The sequence below is a fragment of the Vanellus vanellus genome, assembly GCF_965231255.1.
Source record: "Vanellus vanellus genome assembly, chromosome: 18".
NCBI classification, from domain to species: domain Eukaryota; kingdom Metazoa; phylum Chordata; class Aves; order Charadriiformes; family Charadriidae; genus Vanellus; species Vanellus vanellus.
The window spans coordinates 3,072,018-3,092,027 of NC_138923.1; the positions used below are offsets into that span (position 1 = coordinate 3,072,018).

General features: G+C 60.0%; 1 protein-coding gene across 1 annotated transcript in view; it reads left to right on the top strand.

The window, feature by feature from the left end:
* The window catches only part of LOC309679271 (uncharacterized protein), a gene marked incomplete at both ends in the record, with an annotated part of 69,082 nt that overhangs the window by 40,058 nt on the left and 9,014 nt on the right, over positions 1–20,010 (top strand). Inside the window, 37 exons of the mRNA XM_082492550.1 lie at positions 1,760–1,867; positions 2,490–2,543; positions 3,629–3,682; positions 3,805–3,849; positions 4,102–4,155; positions 5,356–5,400; positions 5,782–5,835; positions 5,919–5,963; positions 6,348–6,401; positions 6,588–6,632; positions 6,891–6,944; positions 7,901–7,945; positions 8,569–8,622; positions 9,121–9,228; positions 11,021–11,074; positions 11,380–11,433; positions 11,640–11,684; positions 12,298–12,351; positions 12,665–12,709; positions 13,430–13,483; positions 14,209–14,262; positions 14,471–14,524; positions 14,776–14,829; positions 15,197–15,250; positions 15,422–15,466; positions 15,761–15,805; positions 16,166–16,273; positions 16,562–16,615; positions 16,884–16,937; positions 17,158–17,211; positions 17,507–17,614; positions 18,023–18,076; positions 18,550–18,657; positions 18,989–19,042; positions 19,168–19,221; positions 19,484–19,537; positions 19,952–20,005. Coding sequence (XP_082348676.1) covers positions 1,760–1,867; positions 2,490–2,543; positions 3,629–3,682; positions 3,805–3,849; positions 4,102–4,155; positions 5,356–5,400; positions 5,782–5,835; positions 5,919–5,963; positions 6,348–6,401; positions 6,588–6,632; positions 6,891–6,944; positions 7,901–7,945; positions 8,569–8,622; positions 9,121–9,228; positions 11,021–11,074; positions 11,380–11,433; positions 11,640–11,684; positions 12,298–12,351; positions 12,665–12,709; positions 13,430–13,483; positions 14,209–14,262; positions 14,471–14,524; positions 14,776–14,829; positions 15,197–15,250; positions 15,422–15,466; positions 15,761–15,805; positions 16,166–16,273; positions 16,562–16,615; positions 16,884–16,937; positions 17,158–17,211; positions 17,507–17,614; positions 18,023–18,076; positions 18,550–18,657; positions 18,989–19,042; positions 19,168–19,221; positions 19,484–19,537; positions 19,952–20,005 — 2,187 coding nt within the window. The remainder of the gene's footprint in view (positions 1–1,759; positions 1,868–2,489; positions 2,544–3,628; positions 3,683–3,804; positions 3,850–4,101; positions 4,156–5,355; positions 5,401–5,781; positions 5,836–5,918; positions 5,964–6,347; positions 6,402–6,587; positions 6,633–6,890; positions 6,945–7,900; positions 7,946–8,568; positions 8,623–9,120; positions 9,229–11,020; positions 11,075–11,379; positions 11,434–11,639; positions 11,685–12,297; positions 12,352–12,664; positions 12,710–13,429; positions 13,484–14,208; positions 14,263–14,470; positions 14,525–14,775; positions 14,830–15,196; positions 15,251–15,421; positions 15,467–15,760; positions 15,806–16,165; positions 16,274–16,561; positions 16,616–16,883; positions 16,938–17,157; positions 17,212–17,506; positions 17,615–18,022; positions 18,077–18,549; positions 18,658–18,988; positions 19,043–19,167; positions 19,222–19,483; positions 19,538–19,951; positions 20,006–20,010) is intronic.

Genomic DNA, 20,010 nt, shown 5'->3' on the forward strand with positions numbered 1-20,010 from the left:
GGGATTTCATCCACCTGCTTCAGCCCCTCAGCACACGGTTGGGTTGCGTTGGGTTGGGTTGGGTTGCGTTGGGTTGGGTTTGCCCATGGTCCGTTTTGCGTTTGGCCCATCTGTTCGGGCTCACCCACTGCAGAGCACAGCCAGAGGGGTGTCACAGCCCAGCTCTCTCTCTTGCAAAATTGCAAATCCCAGATATTCCCCAAAGCTGTGACTGGAAGAAGAATGGGGAAAAAATGCTGGGTTTTGGGCTGAGTGCCCCCAGCATACGTGGGCACTGCTGAGCACGGGGGAGGAGTGTGGCTGGCTCTGCGATGCTGAAGCCCCCGAGGGAGGGAGCTGGAAAAGCAAACCTCCCCAAAACAAGCTTTTATGTTTTCACAACCAGATTTTTCATTTGAGAAGTAACTGAGGCAGCTGCGTCTTTCTGCCCTTCCTTCAAACTCTGACTTTACAAACTAAAACAAAGTCCAGTTTTCAGACATGACCAAATTTTCCAAAATTTTGGAGAAATCCGAACAATCAAAGCAATTTGCAAGGTTCTGCATGTGGGTTGGGGTAATCCCAAGCACAGATCCAAGCTGGCCGGGGAATGGGTGGAGAGCAGCCCTGAGGAGAAGGACCTGGGGTTGTTGGTTGATGAGAAGCTCAACGTGAGCCGGCACCCCGGGCTGCATCCCCCGCAGCGTGGCCAGCAGGGCGAGGGGGGGGATTCTGCCCCTCTGCTTCTCTCTGGGGAGACCCCCCCGCAGTGCTGCCTCCAGCTCGGGGGGTCTCCACAGCAGAAGGACGTGGACCTGGTGGAGTGGGGCCAGAGGAGGAACACAAAGATGCTGCGAGGGCTGGAGCCTCTCTGCTGGGAGGAGAGGCTGGGAGAGTTGGGGAGGTTCAGCCTGGAGAAGAGAAGGCTCTGGAGAGACCTTAGAGCCCCTTCCAGTCCCTAAAGGAGCTCCAGGAGAGCTGGGGAGGGACTTTTTCCAAGGGCATGGAGTGATAGGATGAGGGGGAATGGCTTCAAACTGGAAGAGGGGAGATTTAGATGAGATATCAGGAAGAAATGTTTCCCTGTGGGGGCGGTGAGCCCCTGGCGCAGGGTGCCCCGAGGAGCTGTGGCTGCCCCATCCCTGGAGGTGTTCAAGGCCGGGTTGGACGGGGCTGGGAGCAACCTGGGCTGGGGGGAAGTGTCCCTGCCCAGGGCAGGGGGGTGGCACTGGATGGTCTTCAAGGTCCCTTCTAACCCAAACCATTCTATGAAATGTCTTTGTTCCAGGCTGTTCTTTATCCCACCTCATTCAGAATTGCCACTGAGCTAAGGGGTAAAAAAAGCTGCCCCAAAGCTTTAGCTGGTGATGCGCGGTCCAGAGGATCTGCTCAGGCTCTTGCATGTGGGAAAGCATCAGAAATGGCTTTGAGCGTAAGCCCTAGCGCCAAGAGGCAAATGCAGAGGGCTTTCTTTTGACCTTCTCCGAACGCATTGCTTCTTCCCTGCCTTTCGCTTTGTTTCTTGCTGCCCGGCCGCTGGTTGTGACCCTGCCATGGTTTCTGCTGTGGAGCCTGGGCAGATCCGCTTGCCCAACGCTTGCAGCGTGTGGATGCATGAAGCTTCTCCCCCTGCCAGCCCTCCCCATCTCCTCGCGAGGTACTTGGTGTTTAGCAGGCGCTGCTGCAAAAGCACGAGGCGGGCAGAGCTCAGCGTTTCATTTATTGCCTTCTTAATGATGCGGAAGTTTTAATTTTCCATGCTTGGCTTTTTTCTCCTTAGGGTGAACCGGGGCTCCAGGGTTTGCCGGGACGCGTGGGTTACCCTGGCTCGGATGGATTCCCTGGCCTGGATGGCAAACCTGGGCCGTGGGGGCTGCCGGGACAGCAGGTGAGCCGCGGGCAAGCGGGGCCATGGCATGGCCAGTGCCGGGGTGGGCAACCTGCAGCCCCGAGCCTCACAGCAGGAGACAAGGGGCTCCTAACGCTGCTGCTCTTAGTGTTCGCTTGCCTGACTCCTCCTAAGCCTACAAACCCAGGCAGTCCTGGATTAGTGCCTCGAGGTTCATGTTTCCCAAAAAAAGGGCGGGTCCTGCACTGGGCTGGGCCTGAGCGCGGGGGCTGCGCTGCTCTTCTGCGTCTGGACCTCCTGGTGGCTTTTACGGGAGAAAATAACTGGTGGGAGGTGGGGGAAGAAAGAAGTGACTGCGATTATGGACCGCCTGGCTAACTGGTCACTTGATGGCACGATGGTCCCTGCCCCTTTCCAGACCCCCGGCGGCGATCCCCAGGGCGTACGGGCAGTGCCTCCGGGGCTGGAAGGTTTCTCAGGGGGCTTTTGGAGGATGGTGAGAGGGACTCGAGAGGTCTGAGGCTCTCGGGAGCCCCCGGGCAGGAGGTGGCGGCAGCTGCCGGCACGGTGGGGAGGTGGGAGCGGGGCTGGAGCTGGGCACGGGTGGGAGACGCCGGGCAGCCCCTCAGCGCCCGCTCTGCTCCTTCCTCCCTCTCCCCAGGGACTGCAGGGCTTCCAGGGCGACCGGGGGCTGGCTGGTGAGAAGGGAGAAGAGGTAAGCTGGCTCTCGCTTGCTCAGCCACTCAGTGCCGTGGGCACGATTCGGTGCCAGCCCCAGTCCCAGCACGTACACTTCACGCCGAGCACTAAGAGCTTTTCATTACTGGTTTCACCAATACCACACCAGCAGTGCCCAGTACCCATGTGTCCACCACGTGTTTCGGTGTGGGATGCCCTGTTGCCACCTTCCAGTCGTGCGGGATGTGGCTGGTGGCCACCCTCGCTGCCGTGCCCACACCACTCCCAGCCGTGCGAGCGCCCCACGCTCTGAGCTGCCCCAGCCCGGGGGTGTCGGGGCTGGTGGCGCCCAGTGCTGCGGTTCTTCACCAGGCTGTTCCAGAGGTTTGTCAGCCAGGATATGAAACATCCATAAAAAAGCAAATATTAGCGTTTTCTATCACTTTCCGCCCCGCCACCGCCTCCCCCAAGTCTTTTTAAGACTAACGTCTTATTTGGGCGCTGAGCTCCTCCAAGGTCTGATCACTCAAGTGTTTAAAACCCAATTTCTCCTTCCTGGAACAGCAGTCCCATGTGGTTTATCACATATCTTTTCTAGCCCGCACTTTGCAGCCTCTTGCCTGTGAGCATCACCCCAGCATGCAGATGGAGAATCTCTAGCCCCTGGGCTTGACCTCTCTGCGCTCGGGCACTCGGCAGCTGTGGATGTGTGAAGCTTTGCACCGCTCGCATGAGCCCATGAAGCTTTTCTTTTTCTTCCCCGCTGCCGCTGCGTGCAGCTCAGGGCACGGTGGTGTCTCACGAGCACAACCGATGGGCACAACCCATGCCATGGAGAGCCCCGTCCCAGCCCTGCGGGCTCTGGGACACCTCCGTGTCACCCCTGTGCATGGCGTGGTGTAACCCTAGCGTGGGACACAGGAGTGGAGTAACCACAGCAGGGTGGCCCTGTGCTTGGGGACACGTGGACAGGCTCTTTCTTCTGGGGCTGTCTCATTTAGGACCAGCTTGAGGGTCCCCATCCCCCTCCACAGCACCGACAGTCCTCTGGGGCACAGCAGCCGCCTTTTAGCTCCTGATGGTCCAGCTGGGGCTCACGTGTCCTTGTTGTTCCCGTTTCAGGGTTTCTCGGGTGACCCTGGACCGGTTGGGGAGAAAGGAGAGAAGGGAGCGAAGGTGAGGGTGTCTGTCCTGGCTCTTCACAGCCTTACCTGGGTCAGGCAGGAGGTCGCTCCCTCCCTGCCATGGCCTCAGGTCACGCTGTCCTCCATCGCTCAGGCTGCTCTTGGCTTTTCCAGGGGGTGAAGGGAGAAAACGGCCTGCCAGGTCCTGCTGGGCTTCACGTGAGTTAATGGGGATGCCGGGGGTGTCTTGTGATGGCTCCTTCCCTCCATCCCCTTTCCTGGGCTGACCCCTTTGCTTTTCTGCGGTGGTCCCAGCTCCATCCCTGGCTCCAGCCCACCTTCTCCTGGCTTTGGGCAAAGCCCTCGAGGTCTCGGTGTTCTCCCTGACCCTCCTGCACGTGATGGGACAAAGGCAGCTGCTGTCTCAGGGTGGGCACCTCGCTGACGCCCTGCTCCTGGCTTCTCTCCCAGGGGATGTCAGGTCTGAAGGGTGCGATGGGCTTCCAGGGCCCCATGGGGCCAGAGGTGAGTGGTTTTGGCTTCTCTATGTCACCAGCCCTCCCCGAGGAGGCACCTTCCCCTTTTGCTGCTGCTCCCCACTGGAAAGATGGGTCTGAAGAGGGAGGACTTGAGCTTTGCAGGTCACCGCCACCACTTTGTAGTTTGCTCTTACAAAACCCTTATTTGATGTTCTTTTTCCTGAAAGCTGGACTTGAACTTGATCAGAGGGCTGGAGCCCCTCTCCTGTGAGGACAGGCTGGGAGGGTTGGGGGGGTTCAGCCTGGAGAAGAGAAGGCTCTGGAGAGACCTTAGACCCCCTTCCAGTCCCTAAAGGGGCTCCAGGAGAGCTGGGGAGGGACTTTTTCTAAGGGCATGGAGTGATAGGATGAGGGGGAACGGCTACAAACTGGAAGAGGGGAGATTTAGATGAGATATCAGGAAGAAATGTTTCCCTGTGCGGGCGGTGAGCCCCTGGCGCAGGGTGCCCCGAGGAGCTGTGGCTGCCCCATCCCTGGAGGTGTTCAAGGCCGGGTTGGACGGGGCTGGGAGCAACCTGGGCTGGGGGAGGTGTCCCTGTCCAGGGCAGGGGGTGGCACTGGATGGTCTTCAAGGTCCCTTCCAACCCAAACCATTCTATGATTCTATGATCTTCATGATCCTTTTACATTTTTGCATCTGTGACTTTGTCCTGGAAATGGCTCTTATTAATGGGGAAGTCACCCTGGAGCAACCGGGCATGTGGTCCCTCTGCACGTCAGGGGCAGGAGCCTGCCCTCGCCTCCAACATCACCTGCGTGGACGTTTGCATCCCAGCTCGTTCTCCTGGCTGGCAATGAAGAGAAATAAGCCTTTGCAGAGCGCGTTGCCTTGCAGTTTATTTTAGGTGACCACCTTCAGCTGAGACGAATCCCAGGCTGACAGCACCTGGGTTTTTCCCTCGCTGCTCTCAGCATGCTGATGGCTTAACTGCTGCCGTCTCTCTGGGAGACGTCTCAGCCAGAGAAGGGTTTGCAGAGGATTTAAAAGGAAAATTGAAGTGGTTTGGGGGTGGTGAATGGAAGCACCTTCCAATATGAAGGGAGCGGGAGAGCGAGGGGCTGGTCGCTGTTTGAAGGGCTGATGCTTGATGCGAAGAGAAGGGGGAATTGGGGAGGTGAAGACTAAAAAGAGGGAATCAAAGCAACATAGGCTAAAAAAAATGGCATCCTTTCTCTCCTGCTCCAGGGAGAAGGTGGCTCAGTGGGTCCCCCGGGCCCCGCCGGCCCCATGGTAAGTCACAGCTTTTCGGTTCAAACCGCGGCTGAAAGGCAGGCTGGGCTGGGGGAGCCGCTGCCGCCCGGCAGAGAGCGGGGCAGGACCAGCGTGGGCAGGTTGGGACGTGCCATGGCATCCTGCCCAGCTCCATCCCTTGGGCTGATTTACACCTGAAAAGGATGTGTCTGCTTAAAATACAGACTTCTGGTAGCCGGGGTGGGGGGTGGGCAGGAATTGCAAAGGATAAATGGTGTTAAAAGTCATGCACACCAGTAAAGCCCCCCCAGCATCCCCACTAGCCCCCTTCTGCCATGGGGGATGCCTGGGGGGTGGCCATACTGTCTCCTCCTGCGTGGTGCATGTGGCTGTGGGGCTGAGCACGCTCTCACGTTGCAGGGAGAGCCGGGCCAGCCGGGATCTGTTGGATGCCAAGGTGTCAATGGCTCTCAGGTGGGTCTACACCAGTTCCTTTTTGCCATTTGAGATTTTCCGGCCACTGTGCTCACCCCGTCCCTTCCCTGCTCTCTCCCCAGGGAGAAATGGGTCCTCCTGGTTTGCCCGGCCCCCGGGGCCCCAAGGTACGTCGGTACGCACCTGCACCGAGGGATGAGCGAACCTGATGGTGATGGGGTGCCTTGGCATAGCTGGAAGGGGTGCTGGGACGGCAGGGTGTCCCGAGGGTCACCCAGCCCAGAGAGGTCTCCTCCAGCTGGGCTGTGAACTCAACACACCCCAAAATCTGCAAAGGGGCTGAGATAGGGGGCGGGAATCCTTTCTGTACCCCTTGCAGCGGCGGGTGTGTGTGTGTGTGTGTGTGTGTCTCCTCGCACCGGTGGGCTGGGAGTCCTGGAGCTCCTCAGCAGCGCGGTATTTCCCAGGAGAGGTTCTGCACCGCGGGCTTTGCCCGATGCGCGCAGGGATTTGATTCTAACGGCAGCTCCTCCTCCCCCGTTGCTTCTCAGGGCCCGCAGGGCTTGCAGGGGAGACGCGGCCCCCCCGGCCCCAGGGGCACGCAGGTAAGCGTGGGTGGGAAGGGCCATGTCCTGTGGGTGGGCAAAGGGTGAAGTGATGGGAACGTGGTCCATGGGGTGTGACATGCAGCTCCTGGGGGGCCGGGCAGGGTTCCTGTGGGCTGGGGTCTCATCCGCAGAGCAGGACAGCGAGCAGCATCTCTCTTCTCCCAAACCTTTGCTTTTCCCCAGGGTCCGGCTGGGATGGAGGGATCCGCTGGTCCCAAAGGAGACACCGTAAGAGCTTCTTGCTGGCTCGCTTTGACCTTGATGGGGATGAAGCCCAGGCTTGAGGGCTTCCCCTGGAGGGACCCGAGAGGTGGGGTGAGGTGTCCCTGCCCCGGCTTTCGGGGGGGGGAGAAGGGGGGCAGCGCTCACGGCAGACCTGGCAAAGGACGGCTGGGGGTCCCTGGCAGCCCCGGGGAGGGGACACGGTGGGACTGGGCGCTCTCTGCCCATCATGGCATGGGCTGATCCTACACACTCCTCTTGCAGGGCGCAGACGGTGCTGCTGGGCTGAGGGGACAGCTGGGACAGGAGGGCCCTGGGGTAAGTCCACGGGAGAGGGTGGCTGGGTGCGGGGTGCTCTCAGCCTCCCCCTCGCAGCCCCCCGAAGCACCGCAGAGGAATGCCCCGCTCCCCCCCCACACACACACAGCTTTCCACGGTGTTTGTGGCACAAGGGCTGATGGCCACATCCTTATGGCCACGCTCCGCATCTCCAAACTCCAAAGCTACTCTGACTCTGCTGCTGGCAGGGACCTTGATTTTATTTTTTTTCTTTTCCTATGGATTTGAGGACATGGTTTAGAAGTGGTTTTGTCAGGGGAGGTTAATGGTTGGGCTTGATAATCTTAAAGGTCCCTTCCAACCTCAGCAATTCTATGATTCTGTGACATTCCAGCAGTGATGCCCCAGCCCCGACCATGCCTGTCCCTTCCCTGGTGCGCAATTAGGTGCACCCCTTTTCCCAAGGGGTTTGGGTGCTGAGCTGCCCGTTCCAAAGGGTAAGGATGCCGGGACAGCCTGGCCTTCCTCCTGCCCGCCCCGCTGTGTCCCAGCTGAGCACAGCCCTTGGTGGCTTTGCTTCTCATGTGCTGAAACCCCAACGTGCAGCGCTGAAAACTGGTGCTTGCAAGAGGGATGCGGGGTGGGATGCGGGATGGTGCATTTTGGAGGCTGACAGGGACCTCATCCCTGTGCTGGGGGGTCCTGTGCGGGCTGGGGGTAGCCTGGGGAGGGCTTATGCCTCCCCTGGCCCCTGTTGGGGGAGCAGATCCCACCGTGGCATCAGCAGCAGCAACTCTGCAGAGTTAAACTGGTGTCGCCCATTTATCAGCATCTTCCTGTCCCTGAAGTGTGGGAGGGTTGTCAGCCTCTGTGAGCGCAGGAGATATTTTCCTTTGTGGTTTTTTTTGTTGGTTTCGTTGTTTGTTTGGGGTTTTTTTTTGTTGTTTGGTTTTGTGTTTTTTTTTATAACTTGCGTTTTGTGTCTCTCTCTGAAGGGGTTTATCGGCCTGCCAGGTTCAAAAGGCCCCCAAGGAGAGCGGGTGAGTGCTGGCACCCACGCTGTGCTTGGCTCGGGATGCAGGGGAGCCGCGTTAGAGCAGCCCGAAGCACCAGCTTCACATTCTTTGCCTGTGTTTGGCCTTGACGTTTGAATAGGTGGCAAATGCAGTCGTTTGGGAAGGCAGAGCTGCGCTCCGACTTGCCTTGCTATAATAAGAGGAGCTGTCAGACACGACAACATGTCCTAAGATATCGCCCGCTTTGGGGAGGCGGCAAGGGAAGTGGGAACGCTTCGCCCTGGGTTAAGAAACACAGTAACGAGGATGAAGTGCTCATCGTGGTGCTGTTGCCAGGACGGTGCAGCTGGGATGCCACCTCCGGCTGCTGCAGGTGTCCCACCTGCCGGAGGAACTGGGGGTGGGATTGGCAGGGGGCGCTGGGACCACCAACGGTTTGGTGATGAATGAACCCAGAAGCTCTGGAGCTCCCCAGCCATGAGGAGCATGTACCTGCTCCCAAAGGCCCATTGGGAGCAACGCCCTGATCTAAATTGGGCAAAATTAACATTCTCTGATGCCAGAACCAGATCACAGCACACTTTGGTTGCAAGGAGTGGCATAACGTGCTTTCCTGAGTGTGCCCTCCACGTCTGCTGCTCTTGCAGGGCTGTCGAGGTCCAGCTGGAGCCAAGGGGGACCTGGGAGCCAAAGGAGACAAGGTACCACGTACCCAGGCTCCAGGGGGAATTTCTCAAGCTGCTTCCTCTTTTGTTGCTCACATGTGGTGTTTTCCAGCCGGCGGATGGGTTGGTGTGGATGTCCGGGGACGCCGGGGCATTTGCTTTCGGGGGCTGTGAGAGCTGGGCAAGCTCAGGCTGGGCTGGATCCCACCACGCTGCCACCCCTCATCCATCCTTCCCTGCTCCGTCTTCCTTTGGCTGTTTAAAAATGTTATATTGCCGTGGTGGTGGTGCCCCAGGGATGCTCTTGGAGGAGGGTGGTGGGGTGTTCACCCGGAGTAGCCTCATGCCCAAGGCTGGAGGTGCAGAGAGCTGGGGCAGCAAGCGCTGGGCTCTCGGGGGGGGGGGGGGGGTCCTGCCCACGAGTGGGGGAGCCCCGGGCACCGGCTGTCCCTCCTGTTTGTGGCTCATGCGAGATGGGGGTCTGCAAGGGGTCTGCAAGTCCTGCTGTGGCGTGCTCCATCTTATTCCTCCTAGGGTCCATACGGAGCACAAGGAGCTAAAGGGCCCCAGGGGATTCGGGGCCAGATCGGCTTGCAGGGCTTTCCTGGCCCCCGAGGAGCAGCGGGACCCCAGGGACCAGATGTAAGTGCCGTGGCCGGTCTGGGGTGTCGCGTGGTGGGACACGCGTGTGCCAAGTGTCATGCCATGAGGTGGGTGGCATGGGGAGGGGACAGCCCCGAGGGATGCAGGCAGCGTGGGCAGCGCTGCCGTGCTCCAGTCCCGTCTGGGGTGAGCACTGCTGCCTGCTCCCGAGCCCGGGTGACGCGCGGCGTGCCTCGGTGCCTCCCCAAGAGCCACATGTTGCAGTGCCATCGGCGCAGGGACCGCAGGTTTGCAAGACCCCTCTCTTCCATCACCTAATCCCAGCTCCCCTCCAGCATCCCGGGCATCTCCGCCACCCTGCACTGCCTCGTCCTCCTCCCGTGGGCCGAAGGCACTGGGCTGGCCCCAGCCAAAAGCCCACCTGGCAGCAGTACTGGTATTTCTATGCTGGCTGGGGCGGTGGGAGGTGGTGTGGGCTCAGGGAGCCCTCTAACGGCATCTCGCTCTGCGCTGCTCGGCCCCCGTTGGCCCCTGCTCGGCCATGGGGAGCTTTGCTCAAAGCCCCCATCCTCGGGGTCGCGGGTGCCCCCCACACCGCAGCGCTTTGCACCAGCAGAGCTTTGACCCGGCTGCTCCAAGACCCCTCCGGCTGTGCCCCCTTCAGTGACCCCAAATTAGCTGGTGGGTTCAGCGACGCGAGGAGAGGGCAGCTTTCGGTGGGGGGGTTTCCAGCAGATCCGAGGGCAGCCCTCCCGAGCTCTGCCCGAGCAGCTTCACAGGGTTCCCGCCGAGTCCCTGCTCCAGGCCAGCACCTTCCGCAGGCGTTTTGAGAGCGGGGGGCTCACAGATAGCTCTCTTGAAGCGATGCTCCTCTCTGACTCCTGCCAGGGCTCTCTGCCTCCCGCAGCCTCTGCTGCCCGCTCCGGAGGGCTGCCGCTGCCCGGCCCGCCGCCCCTCTCCTCCCCGGCTCTACTGTCCGGTCCCGACCCTCCCCAGCTCCCCAGAGCCGAGCACAGCAGCGCTTGAGGAGCCACAGAAACCAGGCACAATTTGAAGAGTGCTTTTTCCTGCAGTGTGTGCTCCGAGTGAGCTGTCAGGATGGACGAACCCGGCTGCAGAGCAATATTTCTACCTGGGAACTGAAGCCAGGCTGGCTGCTTATCTCTAGCGGCTTCTAGCTTGTCAGGAGAAAGGGGGGGGATTCTATTTTCCCCCCCACCTTTCTGGTCTGCAGCATCCCCCTGCGTGTGATGCCCTCCCCCTCAGAGGGCTTTAGGGATGCCTGCCTGGATCTGCCCTCACATTCACTCTTCGGGATGAGAAATGAATCCTCCCACCTCTCCGAGAGATGGAGACGCGGCACGACTCGCCTCGCTGCCAGGCAGTGCCTTTCCCACCCGGCCGAGCGGCGCTGCCGTCCCACAGCATCGGTCCGGAGCCAGGGTCCGGGCTGCGCCTGCCCCCTCCGGGGCTGTAACCGCGCAGGCAGGAGCCTCAGCACCACCTCACGCCTTTGAATTGCCTTTAATGGGATCAGCAGGAAACAAAAATATTCAGCTGTGCTGTTTGGGGCCAACACTGAAACCCGTTGAGCTTTTTATTTCTGGCCAGTTTTATAATCCTGGAGGATGGGGGAAGTCCTCATCTCCACCCCAAAGCTCGGCCGGTGCCCCGGGTCGCATTGCCATTTAATTAATGTCACCTCCGGCTGTGTTCCCTGTGTCTCTCCCCTGCTCAGAGCAGGGGGACGGCGGCTGCCACGGCTGGGGGAGCAGGCAGAGGAGCAGGGGCTGCCTTTGCTCTGGCTGACTCCTCTCCTCTCTCCTGGCAGGGGGAAGAAGGCCAAATCGGCCCGGTGGGGCTCAACAGCAGCGAGGGACCCAAGGTCAGTGCTGGCGATCACCTCTGTGTCCCTTGGTCCCCCGCGGGCTGCCCTCATCCTGGCGCAGAAGGGCAGGGATGCGACCACCCTGCCCGTGACCTCCAGAGTGGGTCCCAGCGCCCAGGGGACAGCATCGCGATGCCCCACGGGGACAGTCCCCAGCCTCTTGGTCGCCCTGCGCATGGCATCACTGCGGCCGTGTGCTGACCTGCCAAAGTGGTGGCGGCTGGATGAGTCCCCCCGGCGCTCACCGGGCTGGGGGAGAGCTGCAGCGTTGCCTAAAATGTTTCCCTCCATATGGATTTTAGGGAGGCCGAGGACCTGATGGCCCCAAGGGAAGCCCAGGACCGCGGGGAGCCCGGGTAACTAATGGGGCGCTGGTACTTGTAGCTGAATCTTGGAGTATCTTTGGCTGTGGGAGATTGAAAAAACTCTGGAGACCTCTTGCTGGGTGGCATGGGACGTGCTGGGGCTGAGCTGTGGCATCTGCGAGCACCAGCTTTGCCTCCAAATCTGCAGCTTTATCGCTGGCAGAAGGATGCTTTTCTCAATACTGGCTGTTTTTCAGGGCCGTGTGGGTCAGCGCGGGCTGGTTGGAGTCCCTGGGCTGCCCGTAAGTAGGAGGTGACCCATAGTCACATAGTGCTGTCACCGCTAGGACGGGTTGCAGCTTTTGGGGAGCAGCATCCCGGGACATGGCCGGATTGCGGGGTCGGGTTCTGCTTGGGAATTTGCACAGGATAAGCTGGGGATGAGCGGCTCGGGCTTTTGCACGTAACATTTTGACAAACCACCTGCCCGGCACCACGACTTCCCTCTTAGCCCGAGCATAGAAAATTCAGGAAATAACTTTTGAAGAAAAGCCTGTTACTCAGAGCCGCGTTTGGTGAAAAAGCCAGAAATAAATAGCTGGGGCAAGAGGGGAAAAAACACAGTCGAGGTGTTCACGGTGGGAACGGGTTTCCTCCCACACTCATCTTATTTCCCAGCAATTGCATCCAAAGGTGGGATGGAGCGGGGAGGAGCTGCGGGAGCTGTGCAAGGATGAGCCACGTGCTAACGAACCCCGGGCTCGCTACAGACCAGACCAGCATCCTGGGGACCGCGCCACTGACAATTTGCCACTTTTTAATACTGGAGGGAGGCTCCGGAGCTTGATGAGCCCTTTGGTAGGGGCACCCTGCTGGGGGGGGCTCTCCTTTCCTAAGACGAGACTCTCCTTCCAGGGCTTGCGGGGCGTCCTGGGAGTGGAAGGTGCAGAAGGAAAGCCTGGTACACAGGTTCCCATCCTACGCTCTGTACTTGACTGTGGGCGAGGGTTGGGGTGGTGGGTTGTATCAAGAGGGGGAGCTGAGCCCAACATGGGGGGAGACACTTCCTAACCCAACCCATGGCCAACCCAACCCATGGCCTTGCGGGTAAAGACCTTGATACCACGTTGGACCTCGCTATGATGTGCAGAGCCAGGCTGTCCCCAGGGATGTCCCCATATTGGGGGGGGGTTGTGTTCCCATGTACGTAAGCTGGCACAGTGGGACGGGGAGAGGCTGCCTCTGGCTCCCCATCCTCATCATCGCCTGCCTTGTCCTGCAGGGTTCCCCAGGGACCATGGGCAGCCCAGGCAGGAGGGGACCACCGGTGAGTAGAGCTGCACGGCTGTCTGATTTCTGTCCTTATTCCCCTCTGCTCAGCTCTTTCTCTTTGGGCTGTGCCTCAAAAGCATGTCTGTGGGATGGGGCGTGGGTGGTGGGTGGCCCTGATGGAGTGAGACCAGCCGTAGGGCGCTCCTCTGCCTGTGGCTGCAGGCAGGGATCTTCTCAGCATCGTGCTGAAGGGAATAAAGGAGAGGGAGAGGGAAAGCGGCAGCACATTTAAGAAATGGCTATTGCAAAATGATTTCTCATCCCTGGCACTGCTATCCAAAACAGACCCATCAGCAAGACCTGGGCTGGCCGCAAGTTTTCCCTTCTGCAGGATTTCTAATATTTGTTTATTTTTGCTCTGAAATACCAAAAAAAAAAAAAAAAAAAAAAAAAGAGCTGGCACTTCTCTCAAAACAAAATATGAAAAATGTTCTGATCTGGGTCAGAGAGAAGCGCCTCTGAGTTTGCTCTGAGCTGCCTAGATGTGCGTGTGGGCGGTGTGTGCATGTACACACGCAGCTTCAGCAACGAGAAACCAAAGAGCTGGTTTGCAATGGAAAGCACCAGCACTGCCTTTGACAGGCTGAGCCGTTTGCCTGCGCCTGCCCCCGGGCACTGGGTTGTGGTTTGGGTTGGTCTCGGACCAGGGGGGAGCCTCTCCATCCATCCTACTTCTCCCTTCCCTCCATCGCTCATCTTCTGCCCTTTTTTCCAGGGTTTTGCCGGCTTGCAGGGGGGCCGTGGCCACGCGGGACCTCCTGGATCGATAGTAAGGAATAAAACCTTCCTTCTGCGTGAACTCTGCGCTTTCTGAGTCAGCCAGGCAGCGTGGGTGGGGAGTCAGCGAGGTGTCCAGCAAGGGCTGGCGCCCCTGCTCAGGGCATCTGAAGGACCTGAATCTTTTCTGGTTAAAAGGCATAAAAAAGGCTGCGTGGCAGGAAGAGCTGGGGCTAGGGAAGAGGAAAATAATTTCCCTAGGGAATCAGCTTGCCAAAGGGACTTGGCAGCCTTCCTCAAGCCTAATGGGATCTCTGGGGGGGACCGCAAGCCATGGAAACCCTTCTCACTGGGGTGGCCAAATAGCAGCATGGTCCTGGGAGGGGATCAAAGCGTTTGCTCCATCCCAGGCAGAAACGGGTGGTACAGGTTCAGGGAGGCCATTCCCATGTCTTTGCCCACCAGGATGGAGACCCAGAGCAGCTCCTGCAACTGGAAGAGCTCCTTCCTGAGAGCCCACTCTCAGCTGGGCTCGGTGACTACCCCAAGAGTGAGTGTTGTCACCCTTCCTGGTGACAACCCTGCCGAAGAGCCAGCCATGGGGCGCTGGTGTGCAGGAGCCACCGGGATGGGCCACAGTGGCAGAGTTTGTCCCCAACAAACCCAGTTTGGACAGATGACGCTTGTCCATGAGCACAGAGGCAGCAGCAGTGGCTCGGTGGGGCTTGTCTCATCGCAGCATTTTGACTGACATCACCTCCCCAAATTTTTCCAAAGGGCTCTCTGGGAAAACCCGGACCTGATGGAGACCCAGGTTCTCCAGGCCCAAAGGTGAGAGCTGGGGCTTGGGGGGTCCATGAGCACACTGGGGGGGCTGCTTGGAGCAGTGATGGTGGTGAACAGCCCTGAGAGGCTCTCGGCTGCCATGGGGAGACCTGGGAGGATCCTGTGGGTTCAGACGTGGACACCAAGGACGGGAAGATGCCTGCCCGCATCCCTGGGAGTGGAGGTTTGTTAATGCCCTCGTCTTGCCTGGCAGGGGCTGCCTGGGAAGCCGGGCTCCGAGGGGCCGCAAGGACCTGTCGGCACCTACGTAAGTGACAGATCTGCCCGTGGAGGGGGTTCGGCGCTGCCCGCCTGCCTGTGGGCAGCGGCCGGGCTGGGGGGAGGCTCGCCGGAGCCGCACTGCCTCCAGCCAGGGACTCGCCATCCTGGCAGGGCTCCTGCGGTGCCCGCGGTCCTGCCATTCCCCAGGCGAGAGCTGAGCCTCAGCAGCCACCTTCTCCCAAATCCCCAGAGGTGCCAGGTGGCCCCAGCTGCCTCCTAATGCCATTCTCTCCCTAGGGCTACCCAGGACCTGTTGGCGACCGCGGGAGGCCAGGGCGCAGGGGAGACAAGGTAGGGCTGGGAAAACCGGCACTGCGGTGAGGACATGCGCTGGGGTGGGAGTCCAGGCTTCGGAAACATTTTTGGGTTTGGGCTGTTGAACCCAACTGATGGGTTTGGTTGGTGTCTGCAAACGGTCTCCATCAGCCGTGCCAGGGAGGTTGCAGGGGTGGCAGGAAGAGGATGGCTGGAGATGGCACCCATGTTGGGTGAAACGGTGGTTCTCCAGCACTTCATCTGCCCAGACTCCTGTGGCTTGTTAGAAGATGCCAGGCAGCTGGGTTTGGGTTGTTTTTTTTTTTTTTTTCCTTTCCTTTCCATAAGGGGTTACTGCATTAAAACATACAGCAGAAAGGAAATCTTTCTTGCTTCCCAACAGGGAGAACGGGGAGCCCAAGGCCCACCAGGTTTTCCAGGAAAAGCTGGTCCCAAGGTGAGCGCTGTTTGCTGCCGCCTCCCAGAGAAGCACTGAGCCAAGTCGCCTTTGCTGGGCTGGGCGTGGGAAAACAAGAAACCTTTGCCACTGGCATCAAGGAACTAAACTGGGGCGAGGGGAGCAGTGGGGGCCGCGGCGCGGGGCTGTGATGGCTTTCTCCTCCCCCAGGCCCTGCCAGGTCCCCCTGGTCCACGAGGCGCTCCTGGCTCCCAGGTAGGGCTCGCTGTGCTCCCCGTGTTCTGGCTTGCTCCGCTCCCTCTGCCACGGTCTCCTGCGGATGTACAATATATACCTTGTGCTACCTATAGCTCTAGCAACGTGGATCCCAGACCCCATTGCAGGAGCAGGCAGGACCCTGGTCCCGCTCGTTGCTGGCTAGGTTTTGTCCTGATGCTTCACGGAGGTGGCCCGGGCACACGGGGGCTGTCGGAGCGAAGCCTCACCATGCTGGGGGTCCCCTGCATCTCCTGGCTGTGACCACGCTGCTGAGCATCCTTCTTGTTTCAGGGCAGAGCAGGAGACCCGGGTCCTCGAGGGCTTCCAGGGCTGCCTGTAAGTGGGAGAGCTGTAGCTTGCAGAGATGTTCTGTAGACTGGAGTTGGGTGATGTCCAATGGGATGAAAGAGAGGTGCCTACACTGGAGGCAGCTTCACCTCTGGGCTGGTTGTGGGGCAGAGTATAACCCAAACCACGCATGGGTAGCTGGGTGGTGACAAGTCCGGTATGGAAACAGCAGTGTCTTCCTGGACCTGCAGTGATGAGGCGCTGGTATCCACCAGGTGCAGGTGGCACCTTGCGGACCCCATGGTGGCCCAGCTGCTTCAGTCATGGGGCTCCCACTGGCATTGCCTTCCCTGGAACTGCACCCCGCGCTGCATTTTGGGGTACCTAAGTGGCCTTTTGGCCTTGCAGGGTGATCCTGGTGCACGGGGGCTGGATGGCATCCCCGGAAAGCCTGGCTCGGCAGGAGAAACGGGGCCTCCTGGAGCGGCTGGTGCTGCTGGCCCACCTGGGTACCCGGTGAGTGCAGATCTGTGGTTCCTTCAGTCAGTGCCCAACACAACCTCCTGCCTCAGCCACTAGGACAGGGTGTGAGATTTTGCTGGTCCAATGCTTTTAGGGCGCTCCCCAAAGCACCTGCAGGAAGAGAAGGAGAAGGGAAGGTGGTGCAAGGGGCTTGAGAAGCTGCGAGTGGTGTCTCTGCCCGTGGGGACGTGGTGTGCTGGGGCATCCCATTCCCCCGCTCGGGAGCTGCAAAGGCCTCCTGAGCTCGTGCAATGCCTTGCTGCTGATACTGTTTGTTTTCAGGGCCGAGAAGGTCCAAATGGACCTGAAGGACCTTCGGGGATGAGAGGAGAGAAGGTAAGGACAGAGAAGGTGAGTTTTGAGCTGCCCAAGCAGGCAGAGCTTTGGGCTCGCTCTCCTTGCCCAAAGGCGTGTTCTTCCTCCCCTGGGCTGTAGGTGCAAGCATTCCTCCCAGTTTGGCCACTGGCTTTGTCCAGTGGGATGGGGATTTACGTGGGAGGTGGGAGAAGAGCCTTGCAAGCCCTCCTGCGGGGGCTGGGGCAGCGGGGCGTGCATGGAGGACCACCATGGCTGTCTGTCCTAATGTCTGTGCGTCCTCTTGCAGGGTGATGCGGGAGATGCCGGGGAAGCCGGCGTCAGCGGGCTGGATGGCGAGCAGGTACGTCCGCTGGGCACCCTGTCCTTCCCTCGGCCGGGGCCGCTCCAGCCTGCCTCTCCCCGCCTGCCTTCCCCAGGGCTGGGAGAGGACGGGAGGAGGTTGCTGATCCTCAACCAAACCAAAAAGTTTAAAGCTGTGTCTGCGTTTGCTGAGCCAAAGGCTTTGAGCAGCGCGGGGTAAAGGAGCTGTGCTGGGGCTGGGCTGTGTGTTTCCTCCCCAGGGACCACCGGGACCACCGGGAGCAGAGGGTCAGCCGGGGCTCAAAGGCGAGCAGGTCTGTTCCCGCTGGGTGCAGGGGGTGATGCTGCTGGCGGTGCTGGGCTTGCCTGGCCCCACTGCTGCAGGGGCAGGCGGGCACCTAAATCCACGTAGGGCTGTTTGAAATCCACCCCCAGCATGCTCGTGCCTGGGGATTTACATTGCTGGGTACGGTACGGGGGGTCCAGGTGCCCTCAGAGCTTGGGTACCTGGTAAAGGAAAAGCGAGGATGCTGTGGGGTGAGAAACGATGGAGGGCAGAGTTGGCAAAGTCAGGCAAGAATAATCCCGGTTGTCTTTGTCCTTGTCCAGGGAGAGGCAGGAACCTGCGGAGCTCCGGGCATCAGAGGGGGCCCCGGGGAGCCAGGGGACGATGGGCAGGAGGGGCCCCCGGGGCGGCCCGGGGAGCAAGGCAAGGAGGTACGTGTGCTGGCTGACACCATGGTGTCACGGCCACCTGCCAGGGGATGGGGACAGGGAATGTGTGCCACCCGATGCACTGGCTCTGGACAACTGCACATGCTATGGCTTCGCTCAGACAGGCTGAGGTGCCCCCGTGGGAGGAGGGGGCTGATGCTCTGTGGGGTCCCCTTGCCAGACGAGGTGCTGCTTTGGCTGTGTTTGGCATTCTGTCCTCGCTCGCTCTTGGGGTGGGGGTGACCTCCTGGTGCAGGCGGAGCTGTGGGGCCATCTCTTACCCAGCACCAAAATCCCAGCCAGAGGAGGGTGGAGAAGCCCGTGGAAGTCGGAGCTCAGCTTTTAACCAACCCTGGGACAGGGATGGGGCACAGCCACTGCATCTGATGACGATATTTCCCCTCCGGGCAGGGTGACGCTGGTGATGCTGGAGACCCGGGCGACCCAGGACCACAGGGACAGAAGGTGAGGAGCACCTCTAACTCTGTCCCTCCTTGCAGCACCTCGGGGACACCCATAGTCTTGCTCAGCCTCTGCCGTCCCATTTGTCATGGTGAGGGCAGAAGCAGGACAGGGGTGTCCCCATGGCTGAGGACCACTGGAGGTGCCCTCTTCTGGTCTTTTCCCAAGCTCTGCTTTCCGTCTCTGGCTGATGGGGGACGTGGTGGGGTTGGCTGTGGTGGGTGGGGTTGGCTGTGGTGGAGGAGCTGGGGCAGACCTGGCCGGGCTGGTGACCTGTGGGACCTGCCATGGGATGCTCCTTGCCTTGTTGCTTGAAATCCGAATCCCATCAGCACCTCTCCTGAGCACCCTGGGGTGAACGTCTGTCTGCGGCACCCAGCGAGAGGGTGAAACGCATCATCCCCACACAGAAGCTCATTTAATTGCTATTCCTTTTTCTCCTTTGTGGTGACAACTCCGTCTCCATCCCTGAGCAGGGTGACGCTGGCCCCAGGGGCCTTCCTGGAGCACCCGGCTCGGGAGCCGCCACGGGGGAAATTGGAGAAAAAGGCCATAAAGGAGAGAAGGGCCAAGAAGGTTTGCTGGCAAGTACAGAGGCTGCCTCAGCCCACTGCGCTCCCCGTGTCCCTGTGGGGGCTGGCAGTTGGGTGCTGGGTGCCCAGGAGGGGGGGCTCACCCCCCGGCAGGAAACCTCGGGCTCCAGGAGCCGCAGAAAATGCTGGGAATTGGCAAATCCCCATAATTAGGGAGGTGTGTGTCTCATGTCTCATGGGCACGACTCCAAAATTGGGTCTCGTTGGCACAGAAGGACAGTTTGGACTTGCTGGGCAGTCTGGGTTAATGCTGCCTCCGGCCAAGCTCCAGCCCCCTGGCCAGGCTGGGACCCTGCTGAGCACATCTCCTTCTGTGTCCCAGGGCCAGGTCGGTGTCACTGGAGCTGCGGGACCTGGCGGAGCCAGAGGATGGTTTGTAAGTCAGCTCGTGTCCCTCCTCCCATCTCAGCTGATCACAGACCTGTCAAGGGGACATGGCTGTGACTGGGAGCACTGGGCAGGGTTGAATCCATGGGGCTCCTTTGCTTGTGCCCTGAACAGGGTGGGACGGGTCTCCGAGGTCCTCCTGGGCTTGACGGTCCCGAGGGAGTGAAGGTATGGCGGGGTGATGGCTCCAACCCTTCATCTCTGGGTTAAATGCCCTTTTCTGGTCTTTTCCCAAGCTCTGCTTTCTGTCTCTGGCTGATGGGGGACGTGGTGGGGCTGGCTGTGGTGGAGGAGCTGGGTCAGACCCGGGTGGGCTGGTGACCTTAGGGACCTTCCATGGGATGCTCCTTGCCTCGTTGCTTGAGATCCAAAGTCAACGAGGCAAGGAAGGGGTTTGCTGGGGACAGAGCTGTTTCCCCTTCTTCCTCAGGGAGATCCAGGGCCACGGGGCATGGACGGACCTACTGGTGCGGCAGGATTAGAGGTACTGATGCCTGGGATCTTGTAGAGCCGCCAAAGGCTTCCCCAGTGCTTCACCGTTTCCAATACAAACCAAAGCCAAAGGATTTACTGCCCCTTAACTGCCCAGGTGAGGGGGCTCAGGAGGGAGGAGGGGGTTTTAATGCCTCACAGCTCAGCACTGACTCCCAGGAGGTAATTACGTGCCCCCACCCCAAAAATCAGACTGTTTCAGTCAACTCAGGGTTGCTTTGTGGAAGACCCGTTGTTGCTATCGCATCATGTTCACTCCGCCGCGGTGCCTGGGTGCTGCCAGGGCACGTGCCTTGGCCGGCTGGATGGGGTACGAGGGAGAGGATGCTTAAAATACCTGCAGAGAGCCCGAGCGCGAAGCACACGCTGGTGATGGGCTTATTCTAAATCCCCGACATCACCGCAGGGACTCGCTGGAGATGATGGAGTCAAGGGAGATGGTGGCAAGCCCGGTCCGGCGGTGAG